At 49.6% G+C, this 18027-nt stretch overlaps 2 protein-coding genes across 5 annotated transcripts; one reads left to right on the forward strand and one right to left on the reverse strand.

The window, feature by feature from the left end:
- Positions 1–1732: 1732 nt before the first annotated feature.
- LOC106891362 (chromosome unknown open reading frame, human C5orf45) lies at positions 1733–5611 on the forward strand. 2 transcript variants are annotated; one of them, XM_014947830.1, is made up of 7 exons: positions 1733–1846; positions 1919–1978; positions 2242–2339; positions 3520–3589; positions 3892–4028; positions 4301–4388; positions 4916–5611. In XM_014947830.1, exons 1-7 carry the CDS (start codon positions 1787–1789, stop codon positions 5489–5491), a joined length of 1089 nt encoding a protein of 362 aa, XP_014803316.1. In that variant the 5' UTR covers positions 1733–1786; the 3' UTR covers positions 5492–5611. The 2 variants fall into 2 exon arrangements, with proteins under 2 accessions (XP_014803316.1, XP_014803315.1); XM_014947829.1 differs by having other exon boundaries at positions 1737–1846; positions 4301–4403.
- Positions 5612–6330: 719 nt separating this feature from the next.
- Positions 6331–10855, reverse strand: SQSTM1 (sequestosome 1). Of its 3 annotated transcripts, none has more exons than XM_014948196.1 (8): positions 10600–10855; positions 10354–10449; positions 9334–9563; positions 9041–9197; positions 8497–8586; positions 7743–7981; positions 7280–7487; positions 6331–6641 (listed from the first exon to the last, which is right to left on the reverse strand). In XM_014948196.1, the coding sequence occupies exons 1-8, from the start codon at positions 10775–10777 to the stop codon at positions 6481–6483; spliced, it is 1359 nt and encodes a 452-aa protein (XP_014803682.1). In that variant the 5' UTR covers positions 10778–10855; the 3' UTR covers positions 6331–6480. The 3 variants fall into 3 exon arrangements, with proteins under 3 accessions (XP_014803682.1, XP_014803683.1, XP_014803684.1); XM_014948197.1 differs by having other exon boundaries at positions 8497–8583; positions 10600–10840; XM_014948198.1 differs by lacking the exon at positions 8497–8586 and having other exon boundaries at positions 10600–10840.
- Positions 10856–18027: the final 7172 nt, after the last annotated feature.

Below are 18027 nucleotides of genomic sequence, written 5' to 3' on the forward strand. Positions count from 1 at the left end.
TAGGCTCCCCTGACTGCCTTTTATTTCTCTGAGCTCATGGAATATTGTTTGTTCTTTGTCCACAGCAGTTACCTGAAGGAGCAGGGGGGGTGTCGTTGGAGTCTGACGTCTTTTCTCTCCCTTTTGTTTTTTCTTTTATTTTTTATTGTCTCTCTTCTTTTTCTCTTCCTTTTTTCTTGTCCCCTTTTCTTTTTTTTTTCTTTTCCTCTTGTTCCTTTTTTCTTGTCCTCTTTTCTTGTTTTTTCTTCTTTTCCTCTTGTTCCTTTTTTCTTTTCCTCTTGTTCTTTTTTCTTGTTCCTTTTTTCTTTTTCTCTTCCTTTTTTTCTTTTCCCTTTTTTTTCTTTTCCCTTTTTTTTCTTTTCCCTTTTTTTCTTATTTCATTTCATGTTTTTTATTTTTTCTTTTGCCTTTTTTTTTTCTTTTAACTTTTTAAACAGCCTCCGGTGGGTGCAGATGCGGTCAGTGAAGCGTTTTCCCTCCTGCCAGACTCCCGCTGCCGTAAGCCCTCCCCTTCGGAGGCGGCTGATGCCGATTAATTGATTTTCTTAACGCTGAGCGGCTGCAGGTGGCACAGCCCGGCGCTGTGGCCTGTCCCTATCGACAGTCACCTGTCGCGACAGCGGCCCCGGGGGCGGGGCTGGGCAGACCCGGGGGCCAGAGCGGCGCACTCGCTGGTAGCGGGGTGTCACGTGGGTTTTTTTTTCTTTTCCTCTTGTTCCTCTTTTCTTGTCCTCTTTTCTTGTTTTTTCTTCCTTTCCTCTTGTTCCTTTTTTCTTTTCCTCTTGTTCCTTTTTTCTTTTTCTTTTCCCTTTTTTTCTTTTCCCTTTTTTTCTTTTCCCTTTTTTTCTTATTTCATTTCATGTTTTTTATTTTTTCTTTTGCCTTTTTTTTTTTTCTTTTAATTTTTTAAACAGCCTCCGGTGGGTGCAGATGCGGTCAGTGAAGCGTTTTCCCTCCCGCCAGACTCTCGCTGCCGTAAGTCCTCCCCTTCGGAGGCGGCTGAGGCCGATTAATTGATTTTGTTAATGCTGAGCGGCTGCAGGTGGCACAGCCCGGCGCTGTGGCCTGTCCCTATCGACAGTCACCTGTCGCGACAGCGGCCCCGGGGGCGGGGCTGGGCAGACCCGGGGGCCAGAGCGGCGCACTCGCTGGTAGCGGGGTGTCACGTGGGCGGAAGGCGCGCGTTGCCATAGCAACGGCGGGATGGCGCCGCCGTGCTGGGCGCTGCGGTGCTGCCGCTGCCGCCTCTTCCAGGTGCAGCAGGTGGGTGCGGGCCGGGCCGGGGAGCGGGCTCCGGGCTGTGCGCCGGCACTGACCTCTTTTCTTGTTTTTTTTTCCTTTCCTCTTGTTCCTTTTTTCTTTTCCTCTTGTTCCTTTTTTCTTTTTCTTTTCCCTTTTTTTCTTTTCCCTTTTTTTCTTTTCCCTTTTTTTCTTATTTCATTTCATGTTTTTTTTTTTTCTTTTGCCTTTTTTTTTTTCTTTTAACTTTTTAAACAGCCTCCGGTGGGTGCAGATGCGGTCAGTGAAGCGTTTTCCCTCCTGCCAGACTCCCGCTGCCGTAAGCCCTCCCCTTCGGAGGCGGCTGATGCCGATTAATTGATTTTCTTAACGCTGAGCGGCTGCAGGTGGCACAGCCCGGCGCTGTGGCCTGTCCCTATCGACAGTCACCTGTCGCGACAGCGGCCCCGGGGGCGGGGCTGGGCAGACCCGGGGGCCAGAGCGGCGCACTCGCTGGTAGCGGGGTGTCACGTGGCCGGAAGGCGCGCGTTGCCATAGCGACGGCGGGATGGCGCCGCCGTGCTGGGCGCTGCGGTGCTGCCGCTGCCGCCTCTTCCAGGTGCAGCAGGTGGGTGCGGGCCGGGCCGGGGAGCGGGCTCTGGGCTGTGGGCCGGCACTGACCCCTTCTGCGCCTTCCTAGGCCAAACGGAGCGGGAAGTGGAGCTGCAGCGTGTGCGGACAGCGGCAGGCCCTGCAGAAGGTGAGGGGCCGGCCGGGGAGGAGGAGGCCTGGGCGGCGGCGGTGGGGAGCCCTGTGTGGAAAAGGGGAGCCCTGTGTGGAAAGGGGGAGCCCTGTGTGGAAAGGGGAGCTCAGTGTGGACGTTAGCCCTTAACACAGGACATCACACACTCAGTTAACTTTAATTAGCACTTTATATATTACCCGTGGTGGAGCCTGACTTTGTGCTGTTTCCTTCTGGCTGCTCCCTCAGCTTTGTTTTTATTATTTTTCTTGGTTTTGCAGATTTACGGCCAGGGGTCTGGCCCAGACTGTCGGAACCACGTCCAGAAATTAAATTTGCTGCAGGGTGAGGCGGAGGAAGCAATTGGTTGGACGCCTCGGTACAGTGTTTAATCTTTATTTGCTCTTTTCTTTTGATATGCTACAGTTGATGCACATCTTCACACATGCAGTGCCTGTTACCTCATTTGAGCTGAGGAGGGTTTCTGTCCTGTTGTAAAGCCATGATGTGCTAGTTTTGTCATTCACCTCATAGGAACAAGCTATTTGTTGGGTTGAGTGTCCTGGCATGTTTCTTTTGACAAAGAATTTTTTCAGATAAGTTTAGTTGATCAATAGTGTGTGTTGTTCAGGCCTTTACCCCTTAAAATGTATGTAATAGGGCTTGTTTTGGTGGGTTTTTTTAAATTGTCTTATTTGTCTTCATTATCGGTCTTAATTACTTTTCAATGAGCTGACTGTGGAGGCGTCCATCTTACGAGCAGTGCAGAGGTGTGTCCTCAGGGAGAAAAACATCCTCCTCTCTAAGCTGTTGCTACCTAACTCTTGGCATTCAGGGGTTTCCCACTGAATCTGTTCAGTAATCACTGCTGCTATTAATAAAAAGACTTGTTTAATGCAAACGTTTGGGTGTATTTCCATCTGGGCTGGAAAACCTGAGTAGCACTTTCCTGTTTATTTCATTCCTGAATCTGTTTAGAAATTGCCTAATCATGAACTGGTCCAGCTTCCTTTTTATTCAAGGTTATTTTCAGAAATTAGTCAAAGCTAGTTATATAACGTAGTTGTGTACATGCAGTGCTTCAGGGTTAAGCTTTGGGAAGAAAACTCATTGTTTGGTCACTTTATCAAAAAGGGTTGCTATTTCTATTGTCAAAACATTGTGAAATAACTTCCCTTTTTCTTTGGTTGCTTGGGATATAATTAGTGGGTTTAAGCTGTTGTCCCAAAAGCTAGACTGTTATATCTCTATTTATGATCAATTAGAATTTACCGTTTCATGATTATTGAATTGAGATCAAACTTGCTACTCTGTTTGTGTAGAGAGAAGGAGGATGCCCTCTAACTAATTTTTTTTAAGTATTTGGACAATCTATCTTGCAAATCCTTCATTTGACATCTGCTTTTCTGTAGATCCTTTGTTTCCTGACATGCTGCCTGTCTGGTGTTCCTATCCATGCTTTCTATCCAATCCCTTGTGCTATGACTAGGTGATTTGAAAATTGTAAATCAACACACAGAAGTGTGTTCTAGAAACTCTAGCTTAAACATCTATTTTAGGTACGTAGAAGAATCTGTAAATGACAGCAAAAATATAGCAGCCCAACATGAAGACAGTTCAGTCCAGCAGGTAAGATACCTACACAGCTGAAGTAAACACCAACCCATAGTGACCTTGGTGAATCAAAGTGAAATCATTGATCTCTTTATATGGGTTCAGACAGGTAAAATAGTGTATATAATCAGAGAGGCTCCAGCAAAGAGGATGGGACATATACATTCCCCGTTCTCTGCTCCACCAGGATACTGGGAATACAAGACAGGAACATGTCCTAAACTAACTTGTGATTTGAGGCACTCAGCACATAAATAACAATGCCAAAACTGAGAGCCTTGAATTTTGCTGTTTTCAGTAATTCTCAGATGTTGTAGGAAGGAAGGGCAGAAGTCAGTCGCTGGAGTAAATATCTGGACAAGGACAGTGAAGATCAGGAAGATGGGAAGGAGGAGGCAGATACAGAAAGGCAACAGTTCTGTTCCCGGAGGAAGAACACTGTGAAAGAACAAAGGTACAGAAAGAGCTCTTTATTTTTGGTAATTCCAGCCCCTGAGTGGTGACATTTGGTGTGGAGGTGTGGGAGGTAGCTCATCTCTGAGAGCTGAACAAAGTACAGGTTGCAAGGTACAACCTGACCTGACTAGGGATTTGTTATTTGGAGGTAAAACTTCTCTTATTGCTAAAGCCATGCATTTTACGAACATTTCTGCTGATTTGTGGAAAAAAAAATAAACCTCACAGTGGAGCTAATTTGTCCTCTTTGTGAATTATTTTCTTGGCCAGGAAACAACAGAAGAGCTTTCTCTCCAGTGATGTTCAGGAGTACAGAGAGGAAAATGGAGATTTCCAGCTTGCCTACCGAGCCAAAAAGGTTAAAACCTCTGAGGTATTTTAGTTGTAGAAAATTCTCCCTACCAGTAAAACAAAACAGCGTTCTGACCTCTTTTGCGTCATCATAATTTTGAAGTTTATGAGCCTTCCTTTGCTCTTCTGTTTGAATAACTGGGGAGAAGAAGAAATTTGTGTCAAGAATTTCTCTCTGACAGGTTTCAGTCAGGTAAAACCAGTGCAAACTTGTGTAAGCAGAGTGGTTGAGCCAGATTCCTCTATCAGCACAATTAAGAACTGTGCTGCTTTGCCTTACTGAGCAGTGGCACCTGTGTTGGATGCGGTTATTAAGGCTGCTGTGTTTTCCTGCACTCTGCCAGTGAAGTTGGCCAGAGTCTCCACAGCCCAGAGTTCATAGGCCCAACCAGTGCTTTGGCCTCAGCTCTGCCTCGGGGGGGCTGGTGAGAATTTGGGTGCATTTGAAGGACTTGAGTTCTCTTTGTTTGCCTGCTTCTGTGCAGCTTGGCTGCGTCTGCTGGATTTATAACCAAGCTCTCTTCCTTCTTACAGCTCAAGAACTGTGCAGTAGCAGTGGCTGATCAAGATGATGGAGGTGCTTTTTCTGGAGACAATGTGGTTCCTGCTGTCTGTGAGTCCGTAGTGCCCGAGGAGAATACACGAACCTCAACTCCTTGTACTAAACCCTCAAAGTGGGAAAAATTTCTCTCATATTCTGACAGCAAAAACGCTGCCGGGGTCACCTTGTCACCACAGGATGGCAGTGGAAGGTTGGGGCTACACAGCACCACCGCAGCAGATGGTGGTGCGGCCAGTAGATGCTCAGAACAGGCTGGAAGAACTCCAGGTACAGGCTTTGAATTTAAAAAGCATGGTGCTAGCACCAAGTGGCTTGCCTTGAAACCGCCTGGCACTGCAGTGCCCAGCAGCAGTTGCTCAGTTGAGGGTGATGCGTTGTTCAAAGAACCTCAAAGCCAATTGGTGAGGGCAGGGTCTGGTGTCTCGGAGACAACTGCAGGAAGGTGCATGAGGGCAAGCACCCTTAACTGTAGGACCGGCCAAAAGCCCAGCAGTGTTTCTCATGAGCACCTCTTCTGCACTGGTGAGGAGTTTGATGACGATCTCTGAGATGTTCAGGTACCTTTAGCATTGCTTTCTTGTTTGTCTCTGTAATGTGTGTGGTATGTCGAGTTCTGAGGCAAAGTTTTGACCTGAAGATGCACTTATTAAAGTTGTTTACTTGCTCTATGGCTGTGTTTAGGGAAAAGGATATGAGGGCAGAAGAAAGTTGTTGTACATTGTTATCTAGCAACCCTATCAGCTAGAAGAATGGAAATAGGTCAGCTTGGGGGAAGAAAGCTCCAAGGATTCCTGGTCACTACAATTAAATTCTGTGATTAATTCCCCATTACAAAGTACAGCTCTTTTCCCCTGTTAACCTCTTTGTTTAGATCTCCCATAGCAACCCTTTCTTCCAGAACTGCAGAGCAGGCTTCAGAATCAGGAAAGCATTTAATTTCCCTTCAGAAGTGTAGCCCTAAGTGGGGGGACACCCTTGTTGTACAATGTTAGGTCAGCTTGGGGGAAGAAAGCTCCAAGGAGTTGTTGTACATTGTTATCTAGCAACCCTATCAGCTAGAAGAATGGAAATAGGTCAGCTTGGGGGAAGAAAGCTCCAAGGATTCCTGGTCACTACAATTAAATTCTGTGATTAATTCCCCATTACAAAGTACAGCTCTTTTCCCCTGTTAACCTCTTTGTTTAGATCTCCCATAGCAACCCTTTCTTCCTGAGCTGCAGAGCAGGCTTCAGAATCAGGAAAGCATTTAATTTCCCTTCAGAAGTGTAGCCCTAAGTGGGGAGACACCAAGTTACATACAAGAAGCCCTGGGCTGGCTGATGACATCACATGTTCTTAGCCTAGTCCCTCCCTTCTTAAGTCACAGAGATACTTAAAACACACAGACTCATCACAGGAAGTAGTATTTATTTTTCTTCCATTCTACAAGCATTTTGGAACATGAGACAGAAACCCTTTGCAGGAAAAAAAGATGTACCACTGAGTAAGTTGTAGTGCGTTGTTTGCTTTCAGTTAGAAGTGCTTTTTGTTAGACACCTCACTTGAAGTAGTTTGGGTGCTTGGAATACTGGATGGCATCTAGTGCTGCCCCGATGTCGCAGTTCTTTGTCTGCAGGAGTCGAGTGAGCCATCCACCCTCATCGGAGAATCCCATAGAGAGCATCTGGGACAGAGATTCAATGAGGCGAGGGTCTGCTTCTGTTAAGAGAAGAATAGTTTAAATATTTCACGTTAATTGGCAAACCAGCAAAGGCTTTAATATCACACAGTAGGTATGTTGGCACTAATCCGAGTAAATCTGGTTTAGCTGGTTAAATGCTAGAAGACATGCTCTCCTGTGTCTCCCAGGAGGGCAGATGTTTGAGATAAGAGATACATAACTCAGCCTCAGCTGGCCTTGCTGCAAGACAGTGCTGCTGATCTCAGTTAATTGGCCTGGCATACTGTTAACTGGCTCCCACCAGAAAAACTGTCTTATATAAAAGTTACAGGATGTACCAGTCTGCATCCTGCATTAAAGGGTTCTCTGGAAGAGTAAGCAGCAAGGACATGATTTAGGACACTACCTTTTTTTCATACTGCTTCAATGGCATATTAGTTTAAGGTCAGAAGTCTTATTTAGGCTTATCTGCCCACATTAAAGAGAAGAACCAGCTGTCTCTAACAGGGTGCAAGAGCTGCCATACCTGCTAACAAAGTTATGGACGAGTTTAGCTCTAACTTATGTGACCTTGGTTTCTACCGCCTCTAAAAGCAGGTCTGCTTGTATCAGGCAAGTTGGCAGTTGCTGAGTGAGAATTACCTCCCAGTTAGGAAACCTGCACACATTCTCATACCTGGTGGGAGATGCGGGTAGAGGGCAGCTTCTCGCAGTCCTGTAGGTCCTGGCTGGGGAGGATCCTGAGGTACATCCAGGGAGCTGGGACCCTCCGTCTCTGGCATTTGCAGAGACTGCAGTTCACCTGTGGAAGGATCCACTTCTTTGGAAGATAAGTGGGTCCAGTCCTCATCACCCCCTGACGAACTGCTGGATTCACTGTGTTCCTGAAATGGAAAGAAAAAAAAGTCCAGATGCTGCAGTGCTTTCCAGGTAGGATGCATCCTCCTACTGCCTGCCTTTAATACAAAAAGTTACATCCAGAAGAAGTCCCGTGACTTTTGCTGTAAACCAGTAAAGGAAAGGTGCCATATCTCACTTAGTCTGCTGACACCTTAATATTCAATCCCCCAGTGCACGCTAAATATTTATCTTCCTTTCTAGCAAGGCCTCAGCAAACATTACTGAGTTTTATTTAGTACCTGTGACTGGAAGCTGCCATCTTCCATTTGTGTGGGCACAGGATCTATCACCATGTCTTGTATCTGCTCTGTGACAGTATTTACTTCTGTACCAGAATCTGTGTTATTCCAGTCTGGTTTGGTCTGAACGTCCTGCATACCACTGCTGGGCTCAGCACTGCTCTTCTCTTGACTGGGAGAAGCAGGAGTCACTTTGCTTCTCTGTCCTCCATGTTCCACATCAATATCAACATCGATACCTAGAAATGCATTTGAGATGGAGAAAGTCTTACAGAGATTTTTTTTTTCCAAAGCACAGTCCTGAAAGAACATGCATCAATGCTGGTCTAAGCACTGTAAGGTTTCTGTAATCCTGTAGCCTGTCATGTAACATGTAGGAATTAAGATGTGAAGCATTCTTTAAACAAAGAATAGTTCAGCATCAAACAGTCATCCTCCTTGAGACAGACAAGCCGTGCATCTAGGCCAGAAGTTATCTAAGTCTCCCTAAGCCAGGCAAAATCCTGACTCATCGCTGACTTAAGATTAGTGTTACATGGCAACATGTTAAAGAAATCTTTCCTCCTAAAGGAGGGCTCTGAAAAGGTACCGAGTGATTGTTCTAAGCCTGGGCATTGTTAGTACCAGGAGTAAACTGAGGCTTGGTGGCAGGAGGTAGTTCCAGTATCAGCCACAACAGCTGACAGCTGCTTCTGTTCAAAGGACCTTTAAAAACCAGTCTCAGAATTGGGATAACAAACGGTAAGTCACTTACCCAGGGGGCTCAGAAAAGCTGCAACACTCTCCCCAACATTCTTTAGGAAGGTGACGTTGGGGTCCTGAGGCTGGTTGTTAGTAGAAGCTTCTAGAAAAATAACTTCTGTTAGCACATATAGGAGCTCAGAGGGAAAGAGCACCTATAAAGAGTATCCCCATGAGATCTTGGTGCTCATTTGCTGTCACACACACTCTGCACAACAAAGGCAGTATAGAGACAAAAATTTAACTCTAAGCTACCTTTGGAACTGAAAACCAGTGGCAGTAGCGTTGTTAAGGCTCATTAGCCATGCTGAAAGGCAGATCTGGAGGAGTGACAAGTTTGACCTAACAGCTCAGCTTTCTTTGGTTCCAGATGCTCTCTCTGAATCCCCCTCTATTGCACAGGCCCAAGCATGCCTTAAAACAGTCCCTCTCTGCACCAAAAGCAAATTTGAGTAGTTCCTATGTCTATTTTTCCACCCGGATTCCACCCCGTGCTGCAGAACTTCAGCTACTGTGGCTCCACCGCCACTTTGTTTACCAGAGCCATGTCCTCTTACCTTCTGCAGTGGGTGGACTGGAGGCTGCGGTACCAGCCTGGGCTTGTTCAGAGTTTTGGCACGGAGCCGCAGGGCCGGGATATCCCCAGCAGTGCATCCATGGGAAGGGTGGAACACCATGCCGCATTTTACGGAGCCAGCGTCCTCGGGGAAGCCACTGTAAAGGGTAACGTTCACGTGAGACTGTTCACAGGGCCAGATTCTGCATTACTGGAACTTGTGACTTAAATTTGAGGAATATCCCCATTCCTCAGTTCCTCTTCCACAGATATGGGAGGTTTTTTTTGGCTCACCTCAAAGGGATTTAGCAGCGGACTTTGGAACATCACCATGTTGTGCTCCTTGTGGATGCCTTTGCCCTCGCAGGTGCTGCACAGGTCATAGTCTGGGCAGACAGTGCACTTGAACCTGGCACCCACCACCGGCCCCTCGCAGCCGTCACAGATGACATTGGGGTGCACCATGTCACGGGGGGGCTCCTGGCTGCACTGCGAGCGATGTTCCCGCCGGCACTCCTTCTTGTCTATTAAGGAAAGGAAACTTTGCATCAAAACGGGGTTACTATTTAAAGGCTGGAAATCGGGCAGAGGAGAAGGAAGCGCAAACAGCCCATGTCGGGGCAGTATTGACTTACTGGGTCAGTTTATTTTTACCTTGGCTGCCAAACACAAGCTGGGGGCATGGAAGAGAACCTAAACCAAGTGAGAAGGGGTTTCGCAAAGATACCTGCTCCTCACACTGAGCATGCCTTATCCTCAACAGCCTCTTGGCATGTTTATTTTAGATTGGTGCTGCGCCTACCCCCTTTGGCTCCTGGTCCTACCTTCCTAAGAACAGCAAGAACACAGTGTTTTTTGGAGAGGGAGTCGGGAAGAAATGCCAGGAGGCACAACAGATGAGAGCTGGGACAACATCGCTGGTGTGACTCATTAGATGGACCGCAGATAAAGCACTGCGGGCATCTTTGTGAACAGAAAGGACTAGGGAGCAACTGTTTGCTGAGGAATAAGCCGGATTTCGTGCATTGCTGTGAATATTGAAGGGGCTGGTGCCAGTCTGGCATTTCCAGGGAACCAACAGGACAACAGCAGCTCGCGTTGGGCCGGGCTAGGAGGAAACTTGTGATCTGTTTACCCCACGTTAGCAGGGAGGGGTTCATGTTCCGGCACATCACCCTGCCCTTCACATCACCTCCCCCCGGAGGCCGCAGGTTCCACTAGGCCCCCCGAGGACACGGGGAAGGGCCGGGGCTCGCCTCCCCCCGTTTCCAGAGGCCTGTGACCGCCCCCGGGGGAGCTGTGCGGGGGGGTTACCTTTGATGTAAACGCGGAAGACGCCGTCCTGCACGTACGGCATCGCCATCTCCAGCTCCTCATCGGTGGAAAAAGCGATCAGGTCCCCGTCTTCATCTAGAGAAGGACAAGATCAGGCGCCCGCTCAGGTGTCACCGGAGGGGGCGGCGGGGACACCCCCACCCGCCGGACAGCCCCGCAGACCTTCCCACCCCCAGGACCACCGCGGCCTGACCCGGAGCAGCCCCCCAACCCGCCGCCGCTCACCCTTGTAGTGCATGCGGAAGGCGGGCGGCAGCCCGGCCCGCAACAACCCCTGGAAGAGCTCGGCGATGCGGTCGTGGATGGCCTGGTAGCGGGCGGGCGGCGACAGGGAGAAGCGGCGGATCTCGCGGGTCGCCTCCTCCTTGCCCAGCAGGTAGGCTTTCACCGTCAGCGCCGCCATGGCTGTGGCGCAGCAGGAATTGCCGGCGGGGACCGGTGGGGCGGAGCAGCGACAGACGAACGGCGGGGCAGCGACTGGGGCCTGTGCGGGCCTCTTATAGCGCAGGCCACGCCCCCGGGATAGGCCACGCCCCGCGCGCCAGGCCACGCCCCCCGCGCCAGCCGTGATGACCACGCCCCCCACGGGGAGGCCACGCCCCCAGGCTCCAGGCTCCGCCTCCTGCGCGCCAGGATGCGCTCCTCCCCTCGGGCTCCGCCGAGGGTCCAGGCCGGGGTACGGGGTCCCAAAGCCGAAGGGGGTCGTGGAGCACTGGCCTCAAACAAAGGCGGCAGAGGCTGCTGAGGGCAAGGCGTGCTCAGTGGGGCAGCGGGTTTCTGTGCCAAACCCCCAAGTTCTCGTAGGTGCCCCCAGATGTCCTTGGGCAGTGGCCGTCCCCATGCGACACGAGGGGTAACCACTCACCCCTGTGTTTCCTGCAGCCGGAAACCTCTGTGAACACTCACACACGCCCGTGTTTGCTCTCGGCCCCGCTCTGCCCCACCATGAGCAGCACCCGGGCCTGGTTTCACATCCCCAGACATCCCTGGGGCAGTGCTGGGGAGCATGGTGGTTTGGGGACAACCACCACATGGTGGGTGGTTTTGATCCCAAAAGGATGGGCAGCGGGGAGCCCATCCTTCTGTGCAGCCCCGTGGCCTCTGAGACCTGCCAGTGGGCAAACACGACCTCAAGTCTGCTGTGCACCACAGGCCAGAACCGGTCCCCATCCCCAGCCATGGCACGCACCCACGCAGCCCTCGCCCATCCCGCTCCTCCTCCTCACCTCCATCTTCTGCATCAGGGCAAGCAAAGCCGACCCCCGGCAGCATGACGGGGGCAGGAGCCAGGCTGGCAGTGCCCGTCGAGGCTGGGGGTGGTTTGAGTGCTCAGCATGGCAGGAATAAATAACTCTTCAGCTAATGCTCTTCCCTGAACCCAGCGTTTCGGAAGGAGGGGGGTGGGGGGCACCTAAAAATAAAGCTACTAGTATAAACACAACTGACATTAAGGAGGACATTCTGGGGGCTTTCCAAGTTGGTTGGCAGCGGTATTTTTTTGCAGAACAGATACAGTTGACAGGCCTCTTAATCTGGCCACGGGAGAGTCCAGCTGGCAGAAGACACCGTCTGTGCCGTCCAACTGTAATTAAATCAAGATGGATCAATGATTATTAGGTTCCTCGTTGGTGTTAATTTCCTCTCACCCAAGGGCCTGACCACTCTTAGTGACGTATTTCTTGGTTTAAGATAATAAAAACTTAGGAGAAACTCTGTCCCGATTTATCATCTTCTGCAATCAAGAGACGGATAAGTTTTAATTTCCACGATGGGGAGGCAGTTTATTTCTTGACCTAAAGGATATATGTTAAAACACTTGGCCTTCCGTGTGGATACATTTGGGGCATATGTGTGGCAATTCTGAAATCACAACACGTTTTCCGGAAAATAGTATTTACAGTGGAAAGGGTTGCCCTTTTTTAACTTAAATATTGAAATTCCTAGAAAACTTTTTAGGTATGACATGGCAAATATTCCACCTTGAAGTGATGAGTTAAAGTTTAAACATAGATGGATTCAGATTTAAGCAGGAATGATGCTGTGCAGGGAATGATTCACCAGGTTTTACAGCACGAGATACTGAAAAGCTTGGGTGTGCAGCAAAGGTGCATTGCAGTCACCTTCCCTTTTCCCTCTCTGCTGTGTGTACCCTTATTGCTGAAAATGTCAGTGAAAATTACTGGTTTGACATGATTGAATTATATTTTTTTCCATAAAATCGGAATTGGGATGGGCCATAGCAGGGCAGGCAGTACAGGACATGCTGCCAGCGTTGTATCTGCCTTGCCAAGCATCTCCTCCAGCATGTCCATCTTGTGGCCTATTTCTGAGGACCCCAACGGCCACTTTTGGTCTTACCTGTAGACCCAAAGACTTGTCTTTTGGGGTCCAGTCCCAGCACATTCATTCCTTAGGCACCGAGTTGCTGCCGTCCCAGTCAGGGACGATTCCCTCTTCCCCTCTCCATCACTGCCTGGTGGTTTGAGGCACAGGGGATTGTCCTCAAGTTGCTGGGTCTTTTCAAGCCAGTTGTGCCTCCAGATTTATTGATGCATTTATAATTATCGGGCGAAGCACCAAATTAAAACCAGAAAACTCATTTTTCCTCCATGTGAACTTTAATCCAGTTGGCAAATACAGAAAGGGCCATAAGCCAGAGGGAATTTCCCTTCTCCTGGTGGGGCGTGCTGAGTCACGCTCGGCTTTCTGGTCGTGATGACATCATGCGCTTTTACAAAACATTCGGAAAACAAGGCTTTCACCAGCCTGCTGTTAGCTTAGCTCAACATCACGGGACAGGGGTGACTCAGTGAGTCTCCTCCTCCTCGAGGTTGGGGATTTCCTCCCAGTGAGCCCTTCTCCAGAGCAGACCTTGGTCCTCGCTCTCCCATCATTTCCTATCCCCCCCCAAGCCTTGGGATGTGCCTCCAGGCGGATTCTCAGCCCCCTGGAGAGGCCCTGTGAGAAGCTGTGCTGTATTCCCACGTATGCTATTAACTTTATATTAAAGAGATACTGTTCCCTCTGTTTGCTGGAGGATCTGGGTTTTGGGGCTCTCAGCATGGTTCTTTATGGTTCTTTAGGAGTCCCATGGCATCCCAGAAACCCCTGCCCAAAAAAGTGGCTTGTCAGCCTGCAGCACGGATGGATGTAGCAAAGGAACAGCAAAGGGGATGGGGGAAAAAAAAAAGCTGTTTGAGTTTAAAATGTCAAGGTTACAGAGGAAAGGCTCAAAAAGGAGCAATTAGCATCCCTGCAGAGCTCTGCTTTCTCTCCACACCCACTTGCTGCTGGGAAGTGTTTAAAAATATTTGCTGAGATTCTTGCTCCGCGGGCACAATCACCAGAAATACTCCTTATGTCCAAACTCCTCATGTTCGCAGTAAAGTGCCAGCAGGATGCAGGGGGGTGGGGGGAGAACTGATTTTTCTTTGCTTGCAAACAACAACAAAGGCTGATGATGATTTTCCAGAGGAAATTCTTCCCCAAATCCTCTCTCCATCAGGCCTCTATCACTGCCCCAGCACTCCGGGTGAGGTTTACTCCCCCCTACACCCCCCGGCTCTGGTGTGTGGTGATGGAGGGGCGATGCTCACCAGGCTGGACCGGGTGCTGTGGTCCACAGGTTGCTGAGGTGCCACATGCTCCTTCCAGAGACTTCTGGAGAGGTGTAGGATCCTCTGGACACCTCGGGACAGATGTGGGTGACTCAGCCTGGTCCCGTGACCGTTTCCCTCCTCCACAGCCCAGCGAAAACACCCTTTACTTCCTCCAGAGAGAAGCTTCCTTCCGCAATGGCGCAGGCAGGAGAAAAGGTTTGTGGGTTGTTGTTTTTTTTGCTGTGTCATTTTTGAGGTTGAGTTTTCCAGCAGGTCAGCTCTGCCACGTCAGGTGTTGACACAGGCTCAGCACCGGTGCTGGTCGGTGACACGAAACTTTTAAGGGGCAGGAAACTCTGGGACGGTTTTTCCCATTGAGACAGAGGAGCAGGCGGGGAGAAGGGATGGAGAACAAGCACAAAGTACAAACCCGCTGTGGGTGCCGTGAAAATACGTAAAGATTTCGTGTTCCTGAAGGTGAGAAGGGACTTTTTGCAACCTACATGAATTGCTGGGGGTGAGTGTTGCTTTTGAGAACCCGGCTCGTGGCTTTTGCCCTGAATTTAAACATCAACACGTCAAGGCAGGGAAGGTAAGCACCCTTTTGTGATCTTCATCTCTTGTGGCTGAGGAGAATTTGGAAATGTTTGTACTGCAGTGAAACAAGCCCCGGTGATGTTTGAACACAGCCAGCTGTAAAACACACAGAAAATGAATTTATTTTATTTGATGAGACAAACAGCAAGTGCTCTTTGCTTAAAGGAGCTCGGGAAAGACCAAGCCTGACCTGCTCCCAGACGGGCCAAACTCCAGAGCCAAGCTCTTTAGAGAGCCAGATAAAATCAGCTGTAAATCTGGATTACATTTTATATCTAGACCTAATAAATGTGTTCTCTTTCTAATTTTTGTAATGGCCTCAGGAGCTGTGGATTGCTCTCAGGGTGGAAGGCCCTCGTTTCTGCAGCGTGCTCAGTATCACCAACATCAACTGTTCAAAAACCGTGAGATCACCTTAAAAAACCATCTTTGCCCTGTTTATTTGCTGCTGGGGTTGGGAGACTCTGCAGTTTGCATTTTAATCTTTGCTCTGCAAAAAGGACCAAGGCTCAAAAGCAGAAGCTTTAAAAGCAGAAAAAAAGCCAAAATTTAGGGTAGGAGGGAGGGACTTCAAGAATAAAAGTGAACTTTGCGGGTCTGATATAAAAATCACAAGTGCTGACAATTTTGCTGCGTCACCCTATAATTATTTTTTTTCCAAGAGAGCCCAAGGTTTTTTTGTCACGCGAGGGTGGTGTAAAGCTCATTCATTTCTTCAGACTTTTATGAAGACAAAGTATAACAGCAGAAATTAGATTAAGCTTTATCCTTGGGAAAGAGTCTAATGAATTGTCTTGGGGGAGATTATTAATGTTACTCCATTCTCTCCCGCTGCAGACACGCCACGAACCCTGAACGGGAGGAGCGTTTGGCACATCTGAAAATAAACACCCAGCATCTAAGGCACTGAAACGTGTCATGTTGTTTCTCTGGAGGCTTCAGCAGTGGTAGGGTTTCACACGCCTGCCCCACAAGCAGCCCCGACTCGTCTGCCACCTCTGGAGGCTTTTTGCCATTCATTCCTGCCAACCCTCTGTCAGCTCCTGGGTTTAACACGGAGGTTTAAGGCAAGGAAGGAAAAAAAAGGGTGGGACGGAGCAGCTGGGGCTTGTTTTCTTTGCTCTGATGGTGAAAATGCTCCCACTGGTGTGGTTGAGGCTTCCTCTGCAGCTGAGGAGCAGGTTATGGTGGGTTTGCTGGGTTGGGGGTCCCGGCTGGGGATGTGGCTGCTCTCCCTGGAGCCCACCAAGCGCTCGAGGTCCAAAATGCTCTGACACAGGGGACTTGCTGCTGGCTCTTCTTCTGCAGGTGACATGGCTTGGGCAATGCCTTGTGAAATCCAGGTGAGGAAGCACAGATCTGGCCTCCCTCATTGGTGGGGGCTTTTTTCAGTATTCCTGAGAGTGATGTCCAGGGCATTTCCCTACCCCGAAATGGGTCCAGTGTGAGCAACCATCTGCGCTGGGGACCCCCAGCTCCTCGCTGGCTTCTGGCAGAAGAGACAGAAACTTTGGGTCCATCCGAAGGGCTGCCCCTCTGATTTCCTTCCTGAGTTTCCTAATCCACCAGGAGGGGCCATTTCAAGATTTGAAAAATGTTGTTTGTTTTATGAACCAGAGAAGAGTCTAAGGACACGGGTAGGGACAGGACCATCTCCTGCAGAAATGGGCGACCCGAGGACCTGTTTTCCATATTTCCCTCTTCCAGGAGGATTCCTGCATTGTTGGAGCAGTGCCCAGAGGAGATGTGCGCACGGAGCCCAGCTGGATCCCAGCACATCCCTGCTGGGTCTGGCTCCGAGCATCTCCATCCCCGCTCCCACCTCTGGCAGGGGCAGGGGCTTCATTTTACATCCTTCCCTCATTGATCTGAACATTTCAAACAACAGACTCCGGTCGCTGGGAGCCAGTCCTGCAGTATTTACATGTCTGAGGAATATTTACTTACTAAAAGAGGTTCAGGGAATGAAAGATGACAGTTTTATAGGCAGAGGAATTATGTAGGGGGCACATGAGCTGCTGCCTCCCGTCTGACCCCCGGGACACGCGCAGGAGGCGATGGAGGGACGGGAAGGAGGCATTTCCAACCCGACCTCACTGCACGGCTCCTCCTGCTCTGTAATGAAATAAAGCCGGATCCATTAAGAGAAGAAAACACAAGCAAAATAATTTTAAAATCTGATTTCTTCTGTCCTTCATCCGGGCAAGCAGCTCCAGGCCATCACCCCTGGACACCAGGTCCTTTGGGAGCGCGACGACGTCCCGACAGGCGCAGCCCCCGTTTGTGATATCCATCTGGCATCGGTTTGCCCTCAATGAGCATCAGACGCTGTTTCCTTCACCAGGATGAAGCGTGTCCCCGGAGCTGGCACCCGACACGCGCCCCACAACCACGGGGGCTGCAGCCCCCCGCCTCGTCCTGCACCCCCCAGCCCTGCACACCCCCACAGGGATACCCCACACACAGGGGCTGTGCACACACTGCCGGGCACCCGTGAGCACCCCGGGGGACGGGAGACACCTCCACACATGTGTGCACACATCCACACACGTGCACACAGCCTGGTGCACGGAGGGGCAGACGTGTGGGTCCACGCGTGCAGGGATGTGCGCTCCACCACGCACGGGGACAGCAGCTGAAGGCAGGACATGTGCAGGGACACACACGGACATATGGACCCAGGTGTGCACATACACACACAGAGAGACATATGGGGGGGACACACGCAGAGAGACATACGGGCACACACACACATACAGACATATGGAGACCCAGGTGCGTGTGCACACACACACCCCTAGACCCACGCAGACACCTATACATATATATATGTTTTTATGGACATGTGTGTGCACAAATACACATGTATGTGTCTATACGAATAAGCGAAGTGTATAGGTATGTACATTTATATATGTAACCCATGAATGTGTTCCTGTGCACACATGTACACACACGTGTACACACATATGTGCCACACATGCACACACACACACCCACACATGTACACACATACATACACATGCATATACACACATATGTACACATGTGTACACACACATGTACACGTGTAGACACAGACACAGACACAGGTACACATACACACACATGTGCATGCACACACACACATACACAGAGATAGGCATAGACACAGGTACACATACACACACATGCATGTATACAGACACGTAGACATAGACACAGGTACACATACACACACACATGTGTACACGTGCACACACACCTACACACCCGTAGACATAGGCACACGTACACATACACACACACAGGCCACACACATACACACACATGTACACATGCATAGGCATAGACACAGGTACACATACACACACACGTACACACACGTACACACGCGCAGGCATAGACACAGCTACACATGCGCACACACACACACATATGCACACACACACACGGACACACACGCTCGCCCCCCCCC

This window comes from Calidris pugnax, unplaced genomic scaffold (genome assembly GCF_001431845.1).
Source record: "Calidris pugnax isolate Ruff unplaced genomic scaffold, ASM143184v1 scaffold27, whole genome shotgun sequence".
Classification (NCBI taxonomy): Eukaryota; Metazoa; Chordata; class Aves; order Charadriiformes; family Scolopacidae; genus Calidris; species Calidris pugnax.